The 18202-nt window shown below is 47.0% G+C and overlaps 9 protein-coding genes and 2 non-coding genes across 11 annotated transcripts; 4 read left to right on the forward strand and 7 right to left on the reverse strand.

Moving 5' to 3' along the window:
- Positions 1–826: 826 nt before the first annotated feature.
- On the reverse strand, positions 827–924 carry FOMMEDRAFT_t51. The gene has a single exon. It is a non-coding gene; the product is annotated as a tRNA-Pro (tRNA).
- A 387-nt stretch (positions 925–1311) lies between these two features.
- FOMMEDRAFT_t50 lies at positions 1312–1405 on the reverse strand. Its single transcript has one exon. It is a non-coding gene; the product is annotated as a tRNA-Pro (tRNA).
- Positions 1406–1513: 108 nt separating this feature from the next.
- Positions 1514–2975, reverse strand: FOMMEDRAFT_124258 (uncharacterized protein). Its single transcript, XM_007267415.1, has 5 exons — positions 2582–2975; positions 2356–2528; positions 2211–2302; positions 1813–2153; positions 1514–1752 (listed from the first exon to the last, which is right to left on the reverse strand). The coding sequence occupies exons 1-5, from the start codon at positions 2907–2909 to the stop codon at positions 1655–1657; spliced, it is 1032 nt and encodes a 343-aa protein (XP_007267477.1). The 5' UTR covers positions 2910–2975; the 3' UTR covers positions 1514–1654.
- Positions 2976–4656: 1681 nt separating this feature from the next.
- FOMMEDRAFT_109181 (ribosomal protein S17e) lies at positions 4657–5378 on the reverse strand. Its single transcript, XM_007267416.1, has 4 exons — positions 5266–5378; positions 5152–5206; positions 4896–5099; positions 4657–4847 (listed from the first exon to the last, which is right to left on the reverse strand). Exons 1-4 carry the CDS (start codon positions 5322–5324, stop codon positions 4731–4733), a joined length of 435 nt encoding a protein of 144 aa, XP_007267478.1. The 5' UTR covers positions 5325–5378; the 3' UTR covers positions 4657–4730.
- A 124-nt stretch (positions 5379–5502) lies between these two features.
- FOMMEDRAFT_124262 (ribosomal protein S15a) lies at positions 5503–6448 on the forward strand. Its single transcript, XM_007267417.1, has 3 exons — positions 5503–5746; positions 5890–6068; positions 6122–6448. Exons 1-3 carry the CDS (start codon positions 5614–5616, stop codon positions 6200–6202), a joined length of 393 nt encoding a protein of 130 aa, XP_007267479.1. The 5' UTR covers positions 5503–5613; the 3' UTR covers positions 6203–6448.
- Positions 6449–6469: 21 nt separating this feature from the next.
- Positions 6470–9849, reverse strand: FOMMEDRAFT_109188 (P-loop containing nucleoside triphosphate hydrolase protein; the record flags this gene model as incomplete). Its single annotated transcript, XM_007267418.1, has 19 exons — positions 6470–6594; positions 6645–6673; positions 6734–6773; positions 6834–6972; positions 7033–7076; positions 7137–7395; positions 7451–7845; positions 7912–7916; positions 7973–8066; positions 8125–8176; positions 8229–8371; positions 8419–8696; positions 8749–8935; positions 8991–9051; positions 9106–9138; positions 9188–9270; positions 9342–9453; positions 9532–9597; positions 9656–9849. 19 exons carry the CDS (start codon positions 9847–9849, stop codon positions 6478–6480), a joined length of 2331 nt encoding a protein of 776 aa, XP_007267480.1. The 3' UTR covers positions 6470–6477.
- Positions 9850–10072: 223 nt separating this feature from the next.
- Positions 10073–11637, forward strand: FOMMEDRAFT_20854 (uncharacterized protein; the record flags this gene model as incomplete). The annotated part of the gene is made up of 4 exons (XM_007267419.1): positions 10073–10449; positions 10516–10882; positions 10930–11435; positions 11488–11637. Coding segments are annotated over exons 1-4 (985 nt in total), but the record flags the coding sequence as incomplete, so codon positions are not given.
- A 1882-nt stretch (positions 11638–13519) lies between these two features.
- Positions 13520–14943, forward strand: FOMMEDRAFT_87203 (HCP-like protein; the record flags this gene model as incomplete). The annotated part of the gene is made up of 2 exons (XM_007267420.1): positions 13520–14765; positions 14825–14943. 2 exons carry the CDS (start codon positions 13520–13522, stop codon positions 14941–14943), a joined length of 1365 nt encoding a protein of 454 aa, XP_007267482.1.
- Positions 14944–15208: 265 nt separating this feature from the next.
- Positions 15209–15903, forward strand: FOMMEDRAFT_168618 (uncharacterized protein; the record flags this gene model as incomplete). The annotated part of the gene is made up of 2 exons (XM_007267421.1): positions 15209–15620; positions 15692–15903. The coding sequence occupies 2 exons, from the start codon at positions 15209–15211 to the stop codon at positions 15901–15903; spliced, it is 624 nt and encodes a 207-aa protein (XP_007267483.1).
- Positions 15904–15974: 71 nt separating this feature from the next.
- Positions 15975–16948, reverse strand: FOMMEDRAFT_20856 (signal transducer). Its single transcript, XM_007267422.1, has 4 exons — positions 16834–16948; positions 16720–16775; positions 16471–16668; positions 15975–16386 (listed from the first exon to the last, which is right to left on the reverse strand). Exons 1-4 carry the CDS (start codon positions 16892–16894, stop codon positions 16096–16098), a joined length of 606 nt encoding a protein of 201 aa, XP_007267484.1. The 5' UTR covers positions 16895–16948; the 3' UTR covers positions 15975–16095.
- A 211-nt stretch (positions 16949–17159) lies between these two features.
- On the reverse strand, positions 17160–17629 carry FOMMEDRAFT_87808 (uncharacterized protein; the record flags this gene model as incomplete). Its single annotated transcript, XM_007267423.1, has 2 exons — positions 17160–17244; positions 17304–17629. 2 exons carry the CDS (start codon positions 17627–17629, stop codon positions 17160–17162), a joined length of 411 nt encoding a protein of 136 aa, XP_007267485.1.
- Positions 17630–18202: the final 573 nt, after the last annotated feature.

The following is an 18202-nucleotide window of genomic DNA, read 5'->3' on the forward strand; positions in this document are numbered from 1 at the left end:
ACAAGTAAAATACAAGTATTATTTTAGAATGTAATGCTTATGAAATCATTTTATTAGATTACTTTTGCTATTATTAAATACATTTGTTGCGACTTTTTCGTGATGGCAGTAACGAAAACACAGCCAAGCACAAGCTTGTATGAAAGGAAGGAGGAGAAGAATATAAGTATGGTATAACCTTCATGAGAAGAAGCAGTCAACAACTTTGAATATTACCCAAATAAAAGCACCTGAGATTATTGGGACAAAGTATGATTGTTGTGCAAAGAATGACTGTTTGTTACGTGTGCTTCTGACTTAAAGGCTATTCTCTAGTCCTGCAACCGGCAGGTTCAACTGCCAGTGCTGGGCCAACAACCGGATCGACTACTGAAGGCACAACAGGTGGAAAGGGATGCGGATTCCTTCAGCAAGCTTGTCAAGGGCTCCGGCGCTCATTTCTCCGAGCGAAGAAACGCTACATCACCTCCTGCATTTGCTGGTAACTTGAAGAGGACTAGCGTCTGGATTGATGCTGTTTTCGAATATTTAATGAACTCTTATTCTACTTCCTATGTAGCGCTCTTCTTTTAATGTAGCTAGTTTCTTGACACGATTAAGATTATGTACGGGATCTTCAATGCTGGACAATAAAAAACCCCTTTGGTGTTTGTGTCAAAGCCTTGTGAGGTAACTTATCACTGGAGAGTGATTGAGAAGGGCCAAAACTCGGCATCAGTCCATGCAGCACTATACGTACAGTAATGCACCGGTTTACTCCACTATCGCAGGAGCTGACAACTCTCTCAACTTGTGTAAGTAAAAATGCTGATCTATAAAAAAACATGGGTTGAGCGGAGATTCGAACTCCGGGCCACCTGCACTTGAGCTCCTCTGTTATACAGAGATCCCGAAGCAGGTATCATACCACTAGACCACACAACCAACATTCATTGCAAAAATTGTTATCATTAGAATGGTTCTATTCTAGTATCAAGTAGCATCAGTTTTCCGTATCACTACCACCAGATCTCTTAAGAATAGAATTTACTTAAGTTAGCGATGTCTCATTCTTAGAAAATAAACAGATTGCATTCCATATGTGAACTCGAATTGTTGTCCAAATGCATTAACATTATTGTCTTCAAATTAGGACAAGTTATTGTAGCAACAAAAATATAGCCAAGCACAGGCTTATAAGAAAGGAAAGGGGAGAAGAATACAACATTATCTGCACAGTAAATGCACTGGCTTACCCTATCACAGGAGCTGGCAGCTGCTGGCAACACCCTCAACTTACTTATGTAAAAACACTACTGCAAGACATGTAAAGGGTTGAGCGGAGGATCGAACTCCGGGCCACCTGCAATTTGCTCCTCATATATGAGAACCCAAAGCAGGTATCATACCTCTAGACCACACAACCAACATAAAACCTTTAAATGGTCTCACTATGAGGATCTCAGGAGATCTCAGAATAACAGATTTCAATGTCTCATTCTCAGTCAGAAATAATACAAGTTGACGTCTATATGTGAGCTCACTCGTTCGTCTAAACACAAATAATATCATTGTCTTCAAATTAGGCAAATCATTACGGCAACAAAAAACACAGTCAGGTACAAGCGTGTAAGGAGGGGAAGGATGGGAGAAGAATATAAGCGTGGTATAGTCTTCAAGATGAGAAGAAATAATCAACGGCTTTGAATAATGCCCAAATAAGACCACCTGAGATTATCGGCAAAGTAAGATTGTCGTCTAAAGAACCAACGTCTATTATCAAAATAAATCAGCGAATATGGTCAGGTATGAAGAAGGACCTGATAGACGTACCTATGGCTTCTGCGAAGCCAGCAAGAAACCCACTAGCCAATGCAATACAGGAGAGCTTGCCTAGCGAAGCGAGTGAAGAAACAGATTGAGTGCCATCTAGAATGACCTCCGGAAGTGAAGGCGGCGATGCGCCAAAAGGCGTAAGCCAGCCATAGAAACCGAAAGCAATAAGTGTGCCAGTCGCAGACCCCGCAAGGAAGCCAGCAACCGATTTGCGCTTAGCAAAAGGAAGAGGAAGTCGAGCACTGGTAAAAGGAAGGGAAATAGACTGAGGGAGTCGACTGGTCCGCGAGCCATAGAGTCTCCCAAAGAATGATGCTGTAGTATCACACCACGACAGGCTACGATGAAATCTAATTCAGCAACATCTCACATGTCAAGAACAAGACTCTACGCACACAAGGATTGATACAACTGCTAGGTCATCGGGATAGAAAGTCAAGACAAATATGCATCCCAGAAGGTACCAAATGACGCCATTGATCTTTTCCTATAGCAGAAATAAACACGAGACAATCGTCGATGATATTACGGGATACTTACCTTCTCCGATTCACGCATGAGAAACCCAAGGACCTTCTCATACATCTTGGCGAAGGACTTGCTTCGTAAACGGACGAAGTCAACGGACACAGTGAAAGTACAAAATGCTGATAGGGCCACAGCGACGCTTGATGGTGAAACATGATTAGCGTACAGAGGGATGACGAAGAACCCTGTAGCCCGCAATATTAGCATTGCCGAAATCTTGGACGAAATACGTACTCACCTATGGATGAATGGAGGGCCTTGCGCGGAATCTCCCAGTCAATCTTCTGACTCGTGTGCCCTTTGACTGTCTCATCATCGCGTCTCACAGCGGCCTTCTCTTGGAGAGCATGACGAGCATCACCGTTGGTATAGCCATCTACATGCGACACAGACCCATTGGAATGTGGGCGGTGACGGAGAGTCATCGAATGTTTCCGGGCACCGTGTCGCGGTTGAACGGGCGGCGAGGAGAAAAACGCAATTTTCGGAGGTGGAGAACGGGTTACAGAGCGGCGGCGGTGAGATCTGGAGTTGAGGCTGAAAGCGTCGTTTGCAGGAATGTTCATGACGGTCGTGAATGAGTAGGAGTCTCTAGAGGCATGCCCAAAGGGTGTAGCTCTTGGACGCGTCTGAGTCGCTGGCTTCCCCCAAAAGCTCAAGGCGGGTGCAAAACCGAAGAGGGGAAAATGGCATGATTCAGCTGACATAATAACTACGGAATTACATAAAACTATTCTACCAACCAACAAAACTGAAGAAATTGTTGTACTCATACAGACCCAGGACAAACGATGAAAGAATACAGCTGCTAATACACGGGAAATTATTCCTGGTCATAGCACATCTGCCATCGCCACGTCAGCATCCTCAGACTGCACGATCGGATGAGACGCCACTTCGAGTTGAGCTGGCCCCGCTAAACTTATATCTCCCAAGCTATCCAACGTCGCTTGCGGAAGCGATAGAAAAGGTGTATTCCCTTGTGGTACAGTGCTACTTGAGTGGGACGACCAGAATGAGTCGTATGTTAGAGTTGGAAGCTGTCCTGGACCGGATGCGACGTCAGCAGGCGGAGTAGAATCCGCTCCGTTCGGAATTGCATTGTTCAGAGGCGTCACAGACAAGGTTTTCTCTGGGGCTATAAATATGACATCAATACTCTTTGAACAGTTTCATGTGTATCATGATACGTGCCCAAAGTGAATAAATCCTGTGAGTTCGTGACCTCGGGCGCAGGTCGCGAAGGAGAGGCCTTCCGCTCCGAACCACTATTTGCACTACGATTTAGCCCGTTTGACGCTCCTTCAAGTGTCTCCCGAAGTACGCCGGCAGTCGGCAACGGAACCAAGGTCGGACTTGAGATGGTAGGGTCGGACGTGATCAAATTGTTTCCGGTTCCAGTTCCACTAGCAAAGCTAGTATTCTGTGGCGACACAAGGGCAAGAACGGACTCGCTTGCCATATCCGAAGGAACAGTCGTACCGGAGGCTTGAAAGTCGGGAGGAGGTAGGTCGGAGGTCGAGCTATCGCGCCGCGTACCGTCGGAGTGGGCCTTGTCTACTTGCATATTGGTATCTCCAAGCTGGAGCGAGGGTCTCGGGGAGTGTGACGATTGCAGGGCAAGTAATTGGCTCGATTGCGGTCCAGAGTTGAGCACGGACGAGCTTGACGAGGGCTCTTGATCGCAAATGTTGCTATTTGACGCGTTCCCGCCGGGCCGAAGTCCTGCAGATGGAGGGAATCGTCCTGCGGATGGCGCCGTTGAAGTGTCCCGGACAATGACATGTCGTTGATGAAAGTATAGATTCTCAACCTCATTTATGTTTTGCTTTTGCTAAGTACGAGAAATAATATAACGACATGTCATATTGTGTGCTACTGAGGAACACGGACATTCGGACCACTTACCCAACCGTAATCGACTTTCAGCCGTGCATACTGCAAACGCAGTTGAAGTTGCCGTGCAAGCTTTGCAACACCACATTGTTAAGCGAGTGTACTGAAAGAACTCGGGTGGCACGACGCACATTTGAGACCGGAGAGTCTCGTGCTTTTTGCTGAGAGCTCTGAGATAGGTCCGGTTGGATTAATTGCATTTTGAATAGAGACGAGCAGGGGCACAGACGCGAATTCCTACTAAACATTCATAAAGCAACTTGACGGACGGAAATGTATTCGCGTCGATCATCACGCTCAAATTGGACTTGTAATAAATCTACACTGTACACGATTCGTTCAAAGACGACACCGACTGTCCACGCAAAAATCGCTAGGACAAAGGTTCTCATAGATTGATGTCAAGCGCACGAGCTGGGCTGAGCAACATTCGTAAATGCAAATATGATTTTGAAGGCGTAGTAAAACACAATGACTCTGCAGTAGATACACTAACGACCTGCACCCGGAACGTTCCGCCTGTCGCGTCTGCCCGTGCGCTCTGGCATGCTGGAAACGGGTTGGGTGGTAGTGACTGGGATATCGAAGTTGAGCGCGGTGAGGAGATCCTGTGTAAAATTTAGAAGAATTCGATTGCAAACGAATAAAGATCATACTTTGGTGTCCGGATCCACCTCGAGACCGCCGGTGGCAGAGGTGTCAAGTGCAGACACTTCGGGCACGTAGTTGTCCTTGCGCTCACGTTCCTCCTCCTGAAGCTTGAACGAAATGCCACGGACCGGTCCCTTCTGAATACGCTTCATCAAGTGAGTTGTGAATCCAGCAATTTTGTTGCGCAAGCGCTTCGAGGGAACAACGGCCTGAGGGAAGCCTTAATACGAGCACTCGAAGAAGTAAGTAGAGCAAACATACGACTTCATCGATGAGACGCTTGTTCGTGTGGAAGTCGAGTGTAAGCCGAGGATAGCTGAATATATCAAGTACCATGAGTAAAATGGCATATCTTTCAATAACAGAGCAGCGTACTATTTTTCAATGAGGACACGGGAAGCCCTCTTGGTGGTCTTTGTTCTGACACGTCCCATTTTGCCGTCTACAGATGTGGTCTCTGTCACTGTTGAGAACGGTGTCACCGGTGCACCTCTTGGACGTCAGGCAGACAGGAACCAAAAACGTAGAGCTGCTGTACAGTACTAAGTACGTCACGTGCCGTGCTTCAACTTTTCGAACACGAATGCAGCACCAGACGTGTTCTCGTCGTCCGTCAACTTCAAGTCCCCTTAGCCCCCGGCACTACGCTCAGGTCTGCTTCGCTTTGAATCGTGCTTTCCATAGTGCGACACTCATAGCCGAGCGTTCTTTTAATTTCTAGCCATGGTCCGCGTATCTGTATTAAACGATTGCCTCAATAACATCGTCAATGCTGAGCGTCGAGGAAAGCGCCAGGTGCTTATTCGTCCATCCTCAAAAGTCACCATCAAATTCTTGAGTGTGATGCAGCGTCATGGTGAGTTGAAATGTTTGACGTACTTCTGTGCCTTCGGAGACGTCTCGTGCACGGACGAGTTGCCTTGTGTTCATCTCTGCTACCCCCGTTTTGCACATTTCTTGAATTTGTGCGCGTCAATAACTAATTGTCCATTCTACTAGGCTACATCGGCGAATTCGAACTCATTGACGATCATCGAGCGGGTAAAATTGTCGTCCAATTGAACGGTCGACTTAACAAAACGGGCGTAATCTCGCCTCGCTTCAACGTCCAGGTCACTCAAATTGAGTCCTGGGTGAACTTGCTGCTTCCGGCTCGTCAGTTTGGCATCATAATTCTGGTGCGTTTCATCTTTTGTACTGGTTATCTTACTCACATCTAACATTCGATTAGACTACCTCTTCTGGTATCCTTGACCACGAGGAGGCGCGTAGGAAGAATGTGGGAGGGAAGCTTTTAGGTTACGTTTACTGAGTGATCGCTTGGCGTCACATACACTGCGTTGTAAAATGGGTATTATACAGTCTACTCTCATCCGTTCGGAGTGCGTTCGAAAATTTTAGCCTGGACGTTTTGCAGCATCCCAATGCAACGCCTGAAGATATCCTGCAAATTGCGCAAAATGGACTCTATTTGTTCTTGCATCGTCGAGACTGAGCTTCCCATTCCTGCAATAAAAGAATGGCTCAGCGACATTTCCTGAGTCTAGAAATATCGCCACAGATGAATATTTTATTTAGGCGATTGAATTATGGCAGCTGTTCTAATCCACCATAATAAACCTCTGCGTTGTTCTCCAGCCATGCCATCCAAGCCTTCAGGAATTTACCGCCATGTTGCACTGTCGAAGAATCACCGATCACGCACTGGGGGAAAATCAGACTGCCGAAAACGACGACGTGTATGCCGTGCCTACCAGGTGACGTCTTGCTCGTGTCATTGCGACTAAAGTACCTTCAGAACGCGCATATCCGATACTTTCGTATCATATCAAAACATGCTCACCATTTAAGCGTCGTTTGTCCTTGAGAAAGCCCACCTCACGCTATATAACAGTTGAACATGGTCAGTGCAAACGTATTACCCGAAATACGAGAAACCGCACTTTATCATTACTGCGAACAAGACTAATAATGATTGCTTCTTTTTCACGACCTTGCATCCCGTCTACCGTGCCAATCTCCAGTTCATCTTTGTATTCATCGGATAGAAGAGCAGAAATATGAGAAACTTGGGCCTGATATCTATCGACAATAGCGTTAGATTGATTAAGGATTCACCGGAATATTCAGACTCGAACTTACGGTGTGATGATGGCTATCTGGGAAGGGTAAATCCCTGCTCCAATCTAGAGTGAGATAGCTTTCAGTCATTACAATATGAAGGAGAAGAGGAAGTCGTTTCTAACCAGTTTCGCTAGCCATACCTTAACTAACATGGCCTCATTCTCGTTGTACTTGCTGCCATCGTCCACATCTTCAACAGTCCTCTCATAGTATTCACTCCCAGAAGTATCGAGGAAAACGACAGGAGCGGTTAACAATTCAGAAGAATCATCCCCGGCATTTTCTAAGTCCTGTAGAAGATGGCTCGCCACTGATTCGTCTGGGCGAAGCTGTGAGTTGTACAGCATCTTGGATGGGAATTCGCATATTTTGGAGTGCATCCTTTATCAAGTGTAAATGACAGAGATTGGATTTGATGGACTGAAGCAACGCATACCGATATTGGATCTCGAGCATTCTCTTGATTGATTTACCATACGTTTTTTCAAGTCTTTCGAACAAGGTTATAGACAGGTCTTTTGACGGGCGAAGAACACGGCCAGAAGCTGTATTTGGTTTGTCTTTCTCCGGCACCTTGGGATCATTCGGCAAAGGCGAGTTACTTTCAGAGTCGTCGGAAGAGTCAGTGAGACTGTCCACTTCGCCTGCCTTCGTAGATCGTTTGTTCCCCGATTCCTTGACTCCACTAGGTGCCGATGCGCTGCGCGTTGCTTTTTCCTGCTTGGTGGAAGACATGGGAGATTTTGTCTGCGAAAGAACAGTCGGTGGTAACTGCAAGTGATCCCCAGCAAGGATTAGCCTCTTTCCTTTGACGATAGGGATCCAGCAGGCCTATTTTTCAATTAGTGGTTCTTTCCAGCAAATCCTTGATTTCGATCTATGAGCAGAATTACGCACTGCTTCTGCAAAATATGAAACGAAGTTAGGATATATGCTCTGTTCTGACTCTTCTACGAACCTAGCGCTTGAGTCGCTTCGTCTATGATTACGACGTCGAAAAACATGTTTTCGAGGGTACGTCCACCCGCGGAATGACAAGTTGCAAGCACCACCTTCACAAGGTTATTAAGAACATTTTTGGAACCCGATTGCTTAGCGATCGTGACGTACCTGAGCTTCGGATAGAACACTACTAACAACGCCTTTCTCCCGTTTGCGACACCTTGATATCATTCAGTACTAGGATCGACACTTTAGACGATAAATGCGCAGACTCTTTTCGTAACTCTTTGATCTCGTCCCACAGTTTTCTCCTCTCTTCGCCTCTAGGCTTCTTGCCCTTCTGACCCTTACCTTTACCTGCCACACATAATAATGACTTGGATAGCTCGTCTTTTATATCGTTGATAAGTTCAGCCTACGAATCAATGAGCCGCTTTCCTAGCATCTCAACTTCGCGCTCACCTGTTCACAGCGAGTTGTCTGTGCGTCCAGAGTCGCTTCTAGCGATGAAGCCTGTCCTTTGACTCTGGCTGGATGGCCGACTCTTGTGCATTTAATCGATGTCATACCCGGTAAAGGAGGAAGAAGTAGTCGTTCGAGTATGTTGTCCACAGAAAGATTGGATGCTCCACAGACTAGTATTCTCTTTACTGGGCCCTGAGAGCTTGACGGGCCGGGAGCACAACGTGGGAATAAGAACTGTCTGATAATCTCGAGGAGAGTATGTGTTTTCCCAGTCCCTGAACATTACACCCATTAACAAATACTATTAGAAGTCACACACATTCCTACCTGGAGGGCCGTGTATGCATGCAACCTCTCTCGAGCCCAGGGCGAAGCGGACAGCTTGTTTTTGACTGTCATTCAGCGAGACGTCGTAGAAATCGACTCCGTCCACAGGGACGACTTTTGATGGCGCACTGATGCCAAGTAGAACATTGGCGACGGATATTGTATCAGGATGAAGCGCAAGTTTCGTCTGTCGGCCATCATAAGTATTTCATGCTTCGAGCGGAACTCATGCGTTAACTTGCGTTCTTTGCAGCCGCCTCCGAAGAAAAAGTCGCATAGAGAGATAGGATGACTTTCTGCATGCTGTTGATAGGATTAGGTTGGATCACTCTGCATTGTCAGACCACTATGACGCACCGATCATTTGGTACATTGTTAGCCAGTTTGATTCTAATGTCTTTCAGTTATAGTGGCTATAACGATTACACAGTAAACTTACAAGCTACATATATTCGGTAGATCAAGGTCCTCGTTGGCCTGACGATCCCCATCGACGGCAAGTACGATAAGAGAATCAGTCACCTATACGAAATAGTTGACATATCTTAATTATAAGTCCTCATTTTATATGCAAGCATACGGGAGACGTTTACCTTGTATACGACGCCTTCCAATGAATTTTCCTTTGAAGTATCAGAACGGGCGCTCGGCTCCTTCTTCGAAGACTTGGATAAAGATTTTTCTATGCGTGCAATATCACCTGGCCTTGATATGCCACGAAAGATCGCACAAGTATGTATAACGGGTTACTCCTAAGCGCAAACTAGAGAAGATCTCTCGCACCTGAAGGTATGAGGGGGAAGTGAGGCGCTCGTGCTGAGGGCCGCAGATCGGCCAAGCTCAATTAAACTGCAGTAGAGACAAATTGGTAAGATATCCAAGTTAGTTTGGGTTCTTCACAACTTACTTCCGTCCACCCATGCCAACGCGGACATTATTTAATGGTACAAGATTGAGCAAAGCCAGACCCCTTTGCTCTAACAACTTGAGACTACATTTCGTCAACAACAATGAGCTTTGGTCAATTTCTACTTGCTTCTCTTCTTGCAAGAGCTGTATCTGGCGCTCAAAAAATGCGTCTAAATCCTTAGGAGTGGTCATGGTTGCACATTAGATGCGATGCAGAATTTGGCGCTAGAATACAGATCTAGGTCATCTGGCGGATTGCACGATCACGTGATGTAGGAACAATCAGCGCCACTAGGGGCGGTATTTTAGCAACTCTCGCTGAGTTGCTGAGTTGCTCAATACTATTGTGCATTTACTCGATACTACCAGTGAATTTCCCTCTTCGCTGCCTTTTGTGGCACGGTCAGACTGTCTGCAAATAACTTGGAACTCTGCAGAAACACGTCACTTGGCTCATAGCCCGAGTCACCTGAAAGCCAAACCGAGATGTGGAGGGTGTACCTGCATCTCCCCGTCCATGGTCGCCACGGACCTTCGGCACCGTGGCGGACTGCGTCATCGAGCAAGTACACCTAGATCATTTACATATCCCCGTATGGCCTACCTGTCCGATTGGTTGATTGAAGCCACTCCTTATTCTAGTTAGCTACTTTGCCACAATATAACCCGCAAGAATCGTGCAAACTTCTTCTACGTCCCCGCTGTACTTAATTCTCGGGGTACCTTACCGCATAGTGGTCGTCATACCTTTGCACTCAACCATACAGGTCATCCTCCGCGCACGACACAATGGTGAGTAGCCTACCCCTTCGCTTCCGTTGAGGTCTGTATTTGTTCCCTGTCTAACGAAATATGCAGGCCGAGGATCGCCGCCCGTTCGACGGGTATCAAGGTTTTATTGAGCCCCGACAATTGACTTTGGACTCTCGAGATGTGGGTGATGCTGCAGCACATTCCCGAGAACCGTTCCTGCGGCACGACCCAGAGCACGAAGCGTCACTCGACCAGGATCCTCTCGCTCGACCGTATGCAGGATTAGATAGGACAGGGTATTCGTCTCCAGGCAGGTTACCAGATTCTCTGGACTTCAACGCTCGTGGCGCTGGCAAGAGCCCCTTTCTGTGGTCTGGTGATTATGGCCCAAGCGCGTTAGACGGGTACCCGGAGTTTCCTCCACTGCAACTTGACGACTGGCACAGTCGACCAGACGAGAGGTCAGGATTAGGTATGTCAAATGTAAAGAATTTAGACTGCTCGCTGATGATGGTTTAGCATATGATGCCCCACCTCTTCCTTCACTTGGCTTTCCTGGTCCGTTCCCTGGAGTAGGCGAGATGCTCGGCCACCATCCGTCTATGCATCCTGGTCCTACACTTCCTCCCTTGCACTCATTTGCACCCCTGTCTCCTTTTCCGTACGATATGGACGCCATTCACCCCCAATTCCGTCCTTTGCACCATGGCCCACCAGAATTGGACGGAGGAGAGACTCTTCCTCTTTTGCCAGTTGTGGGTAATCATATGCATGAATACGAGGAGCATCAACCCCTCCACGATCCACAGTTGATCGCAGGAACAAGTACAAAGAAGACGCGGGTGGATAAGCGTAACACAAAGCCACTAACAGTAGAAGACCTACTTCACGACAATAGTAGATTCGCGAAAGTAGTGAAGGCCTTCCTGTCCATTGAAGACGCAGAGAACAGAACCGTGCCCGAGATCGCAAAGCGGGTCAGCGAAATGTACACCGGACAGTATGCAGATTTCGAGGGTGTTAAGGTATAGTTGGCTTTATTATTTTCCGAGCATACTCTGATAGACCTGCGTGTAGCGTATGGTCAATGACGTTCTGCAGAAGCATAAGGCTTTCTGGCATCCGGGACGAGGTTCACCGTATCAGTTGAATCTAAACGAAGGTCGAGCAAGGCGGGAGTTCCCTTCGAATAGTAGACGCCTGGTTAGGAATCGGTATGATGAGAATGTATTTTATCCTCGGAGCAAGAAACAGAGGAAAGCGAGGCATCCTGTAAAGACACTTCAGGAATCTGTAATAGAGGATAATCATGATGAACATGTCTTCCAAAACAATCTGCAGGATGGTGAAGGTGAAGGTGAGGTAAATCAACCGCTCGGGCCAAGCGAAGAAGTTGAGCTACACAGAACACAAGATGAACCTGTTGCTTGTAGGTCTGCGACTCCTTTAAACGACTGACTTCGTTGACATGGGTATCACAAGGATGAACATACTGATCAGAACTATGAAGATAAACTTGCTATCAAAACTTCAAGCCCAGCAACTTCTCGGACATTCGATGCTAGGGTTCCTGGTGCAGGTTGATTGCACCATATCATTTTTGTTCTATCATTATAATACCCGCGCTCCCATTTTGCATTCATATGTTGTGGATTATCTCTCATCAACTTGATAATTTGGATTTCTTCAATCATTGCATTTGTTCCTGTATATAACTCATGCCTTTAACTGTCTGCCTACATTTGCGACGTTATCTACTTTACCTGAGACAATATTCTACTAATCGGAAAGCATGATTAAAGCTTGATTATACACTGTAAGCTTTACTATGTCTTTTGATTGAATTATGATTGCTGGAAAACTGAGTGATAAATAGGATTTGAAAATAACAAGTAAAACATCATGTACTAAAAGCAATGGTGGGAATAGTAGAACTTTTCTAGTAACACAGAATACAAGAATATACTGCTCAACATTATTAGCCTTAGTGGTAAATGAATTGGCTATATGTAGCATCTTAATAAAAATATTCTTAAGCAAATTTTGAAGAGTCTAATAAAGTTTTCATAGTCTAAAAGTAAAATAAAGGTGATACATCTTGCAGCACTCCTACAGAGGACCTACTTTGCTAATCTACCTCTTCACTTCTGCCAATACTTGTATCTACCTGGATAAAAGCGCACATACTTTTGTCTAATTTCCAAATTAACCAGCTAAGTGGTGACGGTTTGACGTGGTTACGTAATCATTCGTTGCATCACATCGCGTCGTAGAGGATACAATCGGTTCTTCTCCAGGTCCGCTTTGTCGTCTTTTCCTCGTCCTATGTGCCACTCATAGCTGTTCTCGATAACTCTCCGATGGCAGACGCCCAGCTTGCAGGTAGACAGGATGATTCGCAGCTTCACACGGCTGACAGGAGCTTGCCACCCAATCCTGCCTATTATCGACACCGAGATTTTGACATTGGACGGGCAAGGAGCCCTCAGGCTCAAATAACTTCAGAGTATCCCGCCATTTCATCTGCTGGTAACGGCTACAATGGTAACGATGGTGAGCTCACCTCTGTTGTGACTTGTGCTTAGGCGCAGAGCACTTAGTGGATATTGCTGCAGCTCCAGTCTCGCCTGCCTCGAATCACGTCCCCTCGTCCGCGCCAACTGATCAGAGGCGTTTCTCGCCTCAAGCCTCTCAATACTCTTCAGCGCCTGACAATTATCCTGAGCTGACAGACCAGTTCAACCAAATGTCAATAGGCGAACGGCATTTTTCAGATCCGGTGCAAGGATACCAGGGCGATGAAGCCTATAACTATGCTGAGAATTTGGACTCGACCCATCCCCAATACGCCAGGTCGACTGATGAAGCTTATGCGTATGGTGCCGATGGTTACACAGATGCTTCGGCAAGCCAGCATTATAATCAGAATGGTTACCACCAATGGGTACCAAATGGCTACGAACGTTCTGCATCACTCCAAGCCCAACCTCCTCGGGCACAATATGACCCTTTCATTGCAGCCGCTTCTAACGTCCTGGGCGGTGGACCCCCGGCCGAGGAGCCATTGCCGTACTTCGACGACAACCGAGCGCCTCCGCCAGACCAGGTAATGCCGCATGGAGCTTCCGTCCAGGAAGACGTCGGACCGCCGTCCGATGGTCAACAGATATCCCGGTCATCTTCGAGAAACTTGTTTGCAGACGACGACCAAGCCTTCAATCAATTATCTGCCTTTACGGAAGGATCAATCCTTTCTTCCAATAGCTCCGAGGAGAGGCTGCGTCCCGCCTTGCATCGTTCTGGCACTACAAGTTCCGTTAGTCTCGGTACGCGGAAAATGAAAGCGGTGGACTTGCGTGCTCCTCCGTATACGAAGGAGTTCATCGAAGAATATCGCCAGCGGATCAAGAATGATCCGGACCCAGAAGCGCACTTCCAATATGCGAAATATCTTATCGATGCTGCAAGGAACATTGGTGCGAATGCGTCGGATCAGAGAGCGGTCCGTAAATATCGCGAACTCTTGGTACAAGATGCCTTGAAAGTCGTAAGGAGACTGGCAACTCAAGGAGAGCCATACGCAGAAGCGCAATTTTTCTTAGCTAATTGTCATGGGACTGGAATGCTTGGTCTACAGGTAGACCATGAACGAGCGTATCACTTGTATTTGCAAGCTGCTAAGCAGAATCACTCGTCAGCAGCATATCGAGTAGCGGTGTGCAATGAGATAGGCGCAGGAACGAGGCGGGAGCCTCCTCGAGCGTTTGCGTTTTACAGGAAGTCAGCGTCACTTGGCGATACGGCAGCAATGTACAAGCTCGGAATGGTATTATTGAATGGAGGACTGGGTCAGCCTGCCAATCCCAGGGAGGCCGTTGCTTGGCTTCGTAGAGCCGCGGAACAGGCAGATGAGGATAACCCTCACGCTCTTCATGAACTTGGTTTATTGCACGAGAACCCGGAATCCAAGATTGTCCCTTACGATCCCTTATATGCAAAGAGTCTTTTTACGAAGGCGGCACAGTTAGGTTATTCTCAGTCCCAATTCAAGCTTGGGCAGTGTTACGAGTACGGAACGTTGACATGTGCTGTTGATCCACGACGATCTATCGGCTGGTATACCAAAGCGGCGGAGAAGGGGAATGCAGAAGCTGAGCTTGCATTAAGTGGTTGGTATCTGACCGGAAGCGAGGGTGTTCTCAAGCAGAGCGACTCTGAGGCATATCTCTGGGCTAGAAGAGCTGCAAACAAGGGACTTAGCACTGCTGAATATGCTGTAGGATATTTCTCTGAGATCGGTATAGGAGTGAAGCAGGATATTGAGCTTGCCAAACGGTGGTATATGCGATCTGCAGGTAAGTGTCTTTTCTTTGCTTTGGAATATCTTATCACCGTGCTGACACTACTTTTATAGCCCAAGGCAATAAGCGTGCAATGAATCGTTTGACAGAGCTGAAGCGGATGGGCAACAAACGTGGATTGGCCATCAGGCCAACTCGTCAACAGGCCAAGGATGAGTGTATAATAGCTTGAGAATGGAGATCTTCATTATCCTGTGGTGTGCTATTTCTTGACAGACGCCTTTCTGGACAACAGATGCATTACTTGTACCTTTCCTCGCTTTGTTGATAGCATGTACATAGTCTGATTATTACTTCAAGTTCAACGTTTGGAAACATTAATGTGATAGTGTACAGAGCATTTGAGTCACGTGCGTCCAATCCAGAAAGATGATGTCGGCACAGGATTAATATTGGCAGTTAGCACAACTTAACAAGTTCGCTGAGCGCTCGCAATCATGTCGTGTCGGTCACGACTGTCCATAGATTCAGGCTCTCACCCTTCCTTGATCGTGCAAGCAGAAGCAGAGGGAAGTCCCACTTCGTGTCGCTTTCATGTCGGCTTTGACTTGCCTGCGGAGGGGTTTATCGACTTGTACGAACTGTCGACGCGCATTCCGGATTACAACATAACATATCGACATGACCTAGGGTCAGAAGAGCCAACTATCGTAGGAAGTGCGGTGCAAAGGACTACTGTTGATGCTCAAAATTCAAGCTCTTTTCTGGACCTCGAGATTCCCTTTCACATGCGCTATCCGGCTCCACTCAAGCTTGAACGTAGTTCGTCGAGAGAACAAACGCCTACTGCTAGTATTCAACGCACTGTAATAGAATGGCCTACTGTGTCGTGGAGCTGTAGTAGTCTCGGTACGTCCTCCCCGCTCAACGTCAAATAAACGAGCTGTAACTGAAGTTAGAACGTCAATGACCTTACTTAGCCGGCAGTCATCATGGCGAACCTACGACAACTGGTTCTGCTGTCTGCACTGGAGCGCAGCCTTTGGCTATCCACGTACCTTTACCCGACGTCCAAATGTCTAAATTTGTCGAGGCGACAACAATTTGCACGGAGCTTTCACTGCTTTTAATTGTCATGTATTACATTAGGACATTGTCTTTTCTACATCCTCAAGCCACTGTAAAGCGATGATATTGGCAAGCTTCCGGACTATTTCTGTCATGACTCTAAATGCGACTTGCACAGACACTGCTTAGAAAAAAGTCATTCATGTTCGAGATATTGCAAACCTATACATATTCCTGCTGCATAGGGTATTATACAAACTACTGGAGAATGAGTCTAAGTAATAGTCCTGAGAAGAGGAAAAAGGACGAGAAAATGCTATGTAACAATACATCGTCGATGCCGGACTATTTTCCCCCACTTCCCCCTCATACTCTCTCGTAACGCGAGGTTGAACACGTCTTGCACGCCAGTACCTGTCTTGGCCGAGCATTCTACGTACTTCGCTCCGATTTCCCTAGCGACATCGGAACCAGTTTCTGAGGATACTGGTACCTGGCCTTGGGCGGCAAGCATCCTGCGAGTTTGGTCATCCCGTCGAAGGTCAATCTTTGTTGCGACGAGAACTAAGGGTGTACCCTCGCAGAAATGAGCGACTTCCGGGAACCACTAAAAAGGCGATGACAAGTGAAGACCAGAAGGTGGTTAGATTTGTCAAGGACTACCAGCTGTCAATATGAGAACTGGACTTGCCTTATCCTGAACATTCGCAAGGCTCGTTGGAAAGTCGACGGAGAACACAATCAAAATTACATCGCTTTCCGGATAGCTAAGGGGCCGTAGTCTATCGTATTCTTCCTGTCCCGCAGTATCCCAAAGAGCGAGTTCGATGCATTTCCCTTCAAAGGTAACTTGTGTAACGTAGTTCTCAAACACGGTTGGTACATATGCCTGACAAAGGAATTGTCATTCAACGAACAGCATATTTACAAAGGAACTTACCTCCGGAAACCGATTCTCGGCATAGACGATGAGAAGACAGGTTTTCCCACAACCGCCTGGTCACACGAGCGTAAGAACTTGGATAGCACAAAGTCAAAGGGAGGTTGGACACACCGTCACCGACTACAACAAGCTTCTTCTTGACATCCGGCCGTCTGGTAGGAGTGTTATCCATGAAGCCAGCGGGCCTTTTGTTTCGTTGCGCTCCGCTGACGTACGGAGGAGCGAGGACACAACGAGCTAGCTTTAAGCAACTTGAAAGACGTTGAAACTCATGGCTCAAACACCTCTCACAAAGAGCATCACGTGATGCATATCACATCATTTGGAGCTCGACATAAGTATCATACATGCACAAGCTGCGTGGACTCTAACTGTACGGTTTCCGCTAGATTACATTCCCAATGCGATTATCTAACATCTAATGAAGAAAAAGTGGGTCAAGCAATGGCTTCATCCGCGAGGAGGACTATGCATATTGCAAATACGATGCCGGAGACTGCAGTAAGCATTACAGGGTGGAGTCTTGTATTTAAACCACTCGGGTTAGACATATTTTCTACGCGGTGTCTAAAGTAACTTACTTGTTTGCGTTCATAAACGCCCGTTTCGTCCTCATGTCACGGTCTGAAGACCAATATTCCCAAGTGCCTGCGGCGAGAGCGACGAGCGAGCAGGCCATAAGGACGCATGCCAGGGTAAGTGAAGCCGCGTGGGAGTGAGGAGTGGAAGGGTCTTCGTCGTTATCGGTGTCGTTAGAGGGACTGGTAAGACGGGTACGAAGGAGGACGGAAGCAGAAAGGAGGAAGAGAAGGAGGCATAGTTTGACATGAGACAGAATGTTCCTCTCTAGCATGCACCAGTCTCGTGCTGTGCTGCCAGTGTTCTCTATGTGCCTCTGCGATGGCATGGTTCGCAAGCGATGGACGACTGTGAACCAGTCAACGGGCAACTTCTGCTCACTGAATTGAAGTGCTAAAAGCAGCGGTTACCATTCCTGGTTACACCTACACCATGTGATACGACGTCACCATCCCCATCCCCAGTCAGACAACACGTTCTCTCCTGCATCCTCCAGCCATCCCTGCAGGTCTCTCCTGCAATTAGGAGGCTTGAATAGCATGTCTCTGAGTCGCTACTTGCCCGTGCTCGTCTCGGTTACCTCGACTCTTTTTAGAATTGTGTCCTTCGTATTTTTGAGGGTCGTAAGTCGCTTATCTGTCCTTCGCACCCCGTGATGCCTAACACCTTGCCTCTGTAGATTCCCAGTACACTTCTCAAGAGTGTACTGCCGCTCCTATACGCTGCATACGCAACTTTATTACTCGCAGTTCCGCAAGATGTCGCAAGTCGTCATTTCAGAAGCAAGTCGGAGGTAAAAGAGGAAACGAAGAAGAATGAGGCCCCAACAGTAAGAATATTATGATTTAACTGAACGAATATGGGATTTGTATTGATCACGTCTATAAATCAAAGATACTTG

The sequence above is a fragment of the Fomitiporia mediterranea genome, assembly GCF_000271605.1.
Source record: "Fomitiporia mediterranea MF3/22 unplaced genomic scaffold FOMMEscaffold_7, whole genome shotgun sequence".
NCBI classification, from domain to species: Eukaryota; Fungi; Basidiomycota; class Agaricomycetes; order Hymenochaetales; family Hymenochaetaceae; genus Fomitiporia; species Fomitiporia mediterranea.

Bases quoted from the DNA above. Each gene is read 5' to 3' on its own strand.
- FOMMEDRAFT_20856 (XM_007267422.1), bottom strand. From the start codon at position 16,894: ATGGATAACACTCCTACCAGACGGCCGGATGTCAAGAAGAAGCTTGTT. The intron at 16,776-16,833 runs GTGTGTCCAACC...TCGTGTGACCAG, and splicing joins GCTTGTTGTAGTCGGTGACG to GCGGTTGTGGGAAAACCTGT. The intron at 16,669-16,719 runs GTAAGTTCCTTT...TTCCTTTGTCAG, and splicing joins CCGAGAATCGGTTTCCGGAG to GCATATGTACCAACCGTGTT.
- FOMMEDRAFT_124262 (XM_007267417.1), top strand. From the start codon at position 5,614: ATGGTCCGCGTATCTGTATTAAACGATTGCCTCAATAACATCGTCAAT. The intron at 5,747-5,889 runs GTGAGTTGAAAT...CCATTCTACTAG, and splicing joins GAGTGTGATGCAGCGTCATG to GCTACATCGGCGAATTCGAA. The intron at 6,069-6,121 runs GTGCGTTTCATC...ACATTCGATTAG, and splicing joins AGTTTGGCATCATAATTCTG to ACTACCTCTTCTGGTATCCT.
- FOMMEDRAFT_109181 (XM_007267416.1), bottom strand. From the start codon at position 5,324: ATGGGACGTGTCAGAACAAAGACCACCAAGAGGGCTTCCCGTGTCCTC. The intron at 5,207-5,265 runs GTACGCTGCTCT...TGATATATTCAG, and splicing joins CGTGTCCTCATTGAAAAATA to CTATCCTCGGCTTACACTCG. The intron at 4,848-4,895 runs GTATGATCTTTA...AATTTTACACAG, and splicing joins AGGTGGATCCGGACACCAAA to GATCTCCTCACCGCGCTCAA.
- FOMMEDRAFT_124258 (XM_007267415.1), bottom strand. From the start codon at position 2,909: ATGAACATTCCTGCAAACGACGCTTTCAGCCTCAACTCCAGATCTCAC. The intron at 2,303-2,355 runs GTAAGTATCCCG...TTTCTGCTATAG, and splicing joins TCATGCGTGAATCGGAGAAG to GAAAAGATCAATGGCGTCAT. The intron at 1,753-1,812 runs GTACGTCTATCA...TTTTGATAATAG, and splicing joins TGGCTTCGCAGAAGCCATAG to ACGTTGGTTCTTTAGACGAC.